The sequence below is a fragment of the Octopus sinensis genome, unplaced genomic scaffold (genome assembly GCF_006345805.1).
Source record: "Octopus sinensis unplaced genomic scaffold, ASM634580v1 Contig03324, whole genome shotgun sequence".
NCBI lineage: Eukaryota > Metazoa > Mollusca > Cephalopoda > Octopoda > Octopodidae > Octopus > Octopus sinensis.
In genome coordinates, this window is record NW_021826436.1 from 3,523 (window position 1) to 5,067 (window position 1,545).

The 1,545-nt window shown below is 44.3% G+C and overlaps 1 protein-coding gene across 1 annotated transcript; it reads left to right on the forward strand.

The window, feature by feature from the left end:
- Positions 1-479: 479 nt before the first annotated feature.
- Positions 480-965, forward strand: LOC115227452 (protein GVQW3-like). Its single transcript, XM_029798281.1, has one exon. The coding sequence runs from the start codon at positions 480-482 to the stop codon at positions 963-965; it is 486 nt and encodes a 161-aa protein (XP_029654141.1).
- The last annotated feature ends 580 nt before the right edge of the window (positions 966-1,545 follow it).

Below are 1,545 nucleotides of genomic sequence, written 5' to 3' on the forward strand. Positions count from 1 at the left end.
CATTTCGCCCGGCCTGCTAGCGATTCTGCCAGCTCGCCGCCTTTTCTTTCAGTTTCTCCCGACCAAATCCCTTCACAACGCTGGTCGGCCCGAGGCTATAGTAGGAAACACTTGCCCAAAGTGCCATGCAGTGAGACTGAACCAGGAACCATGTAGTTGAGAAGCAAATTTCTTGCCACATAGTGAGACGTCTGCGTCTATTTATGTATTTTTGCTAAACATGTTTTACTATGGAGAGAAAAGCGTCAATGTGATTTTATGTAGTATCTTTAAAAGTTCATTATCTACAATCGCTAACACCGCGAAAAGTAAGGACGAGACAGAAAAAAGCTTTACTCTGGATATATAAATAAAAAGAAAAAGAAACTGAGTAGGTTTCCTAGCAGTTTAAAGCTTACTGCTACAAACGAAGTGCGTTCAAAAAAAATCAGCCTCAACTAATTCCAAATGGTTTGGGGGTGACGCTATGCTTCCTGCGCATGCGTAAAAATCTTCGCGCCGGTAGACTGCGTCTGCTCCCGGCTATTACGCCTAGAGTACAGACGTGCGCACTCGACGGATTTTCGTTTTCACCGCACGCATCGAGCAGAGACGTTGCATTAAGTTTTTTCCAAGAACTTGATGATAATCAAGATCAGATCAGTCTAGATATTCAGCAGGCCTTTGGTGATGATGCCATGGATAAAACTCATATCATGGAGTGGTACAACCGTTTCAAACATGGCCACACCTCAGTGGAGAGCGAGGCGCTCTCAGAAGCCATCCGCAAGCCGAAACTAGGCAGGAGCCGATTGGAGAAGGATCGGCGAATATTCACGAAAGGCCTCCGTGTAGCAATCCAAGAAATTGCTCACAAAATGGGAATAAGCACAAGATCAATGCATTGCATTTTAACGAAGGATTTGTGCATGCGGAGAGTATCGGCGAAATTGATCCGCAAGGTCCTGGCGGAGCAGCAGAAGTAATTCCGCATAGAAATTGCTATGGACATGCTGGACTGTGCAAACCACGTCCCAGACTTGACGAAAACCATTACCTCTGGCGTGAAAACGAAAATCCGACGAGCGTGAACTACTCGTCTGTACTCTGGACCTAACAACCGGAAACTCCCGCAACCTATCGGCGTTGGATAGAGTCGATTACATCAGTTTCCAGTGCTCAACTGGTACTTATTTTATCGACCCCCCGAAAGGGTGAAAGGGGAAGTCCATCTCGGTGGAATCTGAACTCAGAATGGAAGAAATACGAACGAAATGCCGCTAAGCATTTTGTCCGACGTGCTAACGATTCTGCAGAAATTTAAAACAACAACAGCAGCAACAACAACAAGAATAATAATAATAATAATAACATTAAAGTAATTGTTCCAATTACATACGTAATCTGTGTCGCAGACCGTCCCTTAAATGTTCCAGCTAAGGTAGGGGAATAATAAAAACACCGCTCCATGGAAATGGAAATGGAAATAGAGAGTTGCAAATACAGGGTATCATGGAAGGTGCCTTCTACCTTTTACTTGTTACAGTAATCAAATGGCGGCCAAAT

Coding starts and splice junctions, on each gene's coding strand:
- LOC115227452 (XM_029798281.1), top strand. CDS start 480: ATGCGTAAAAATCTTCGCGCCGGTAGACTGCGTCTGCTCCCGGCTATT.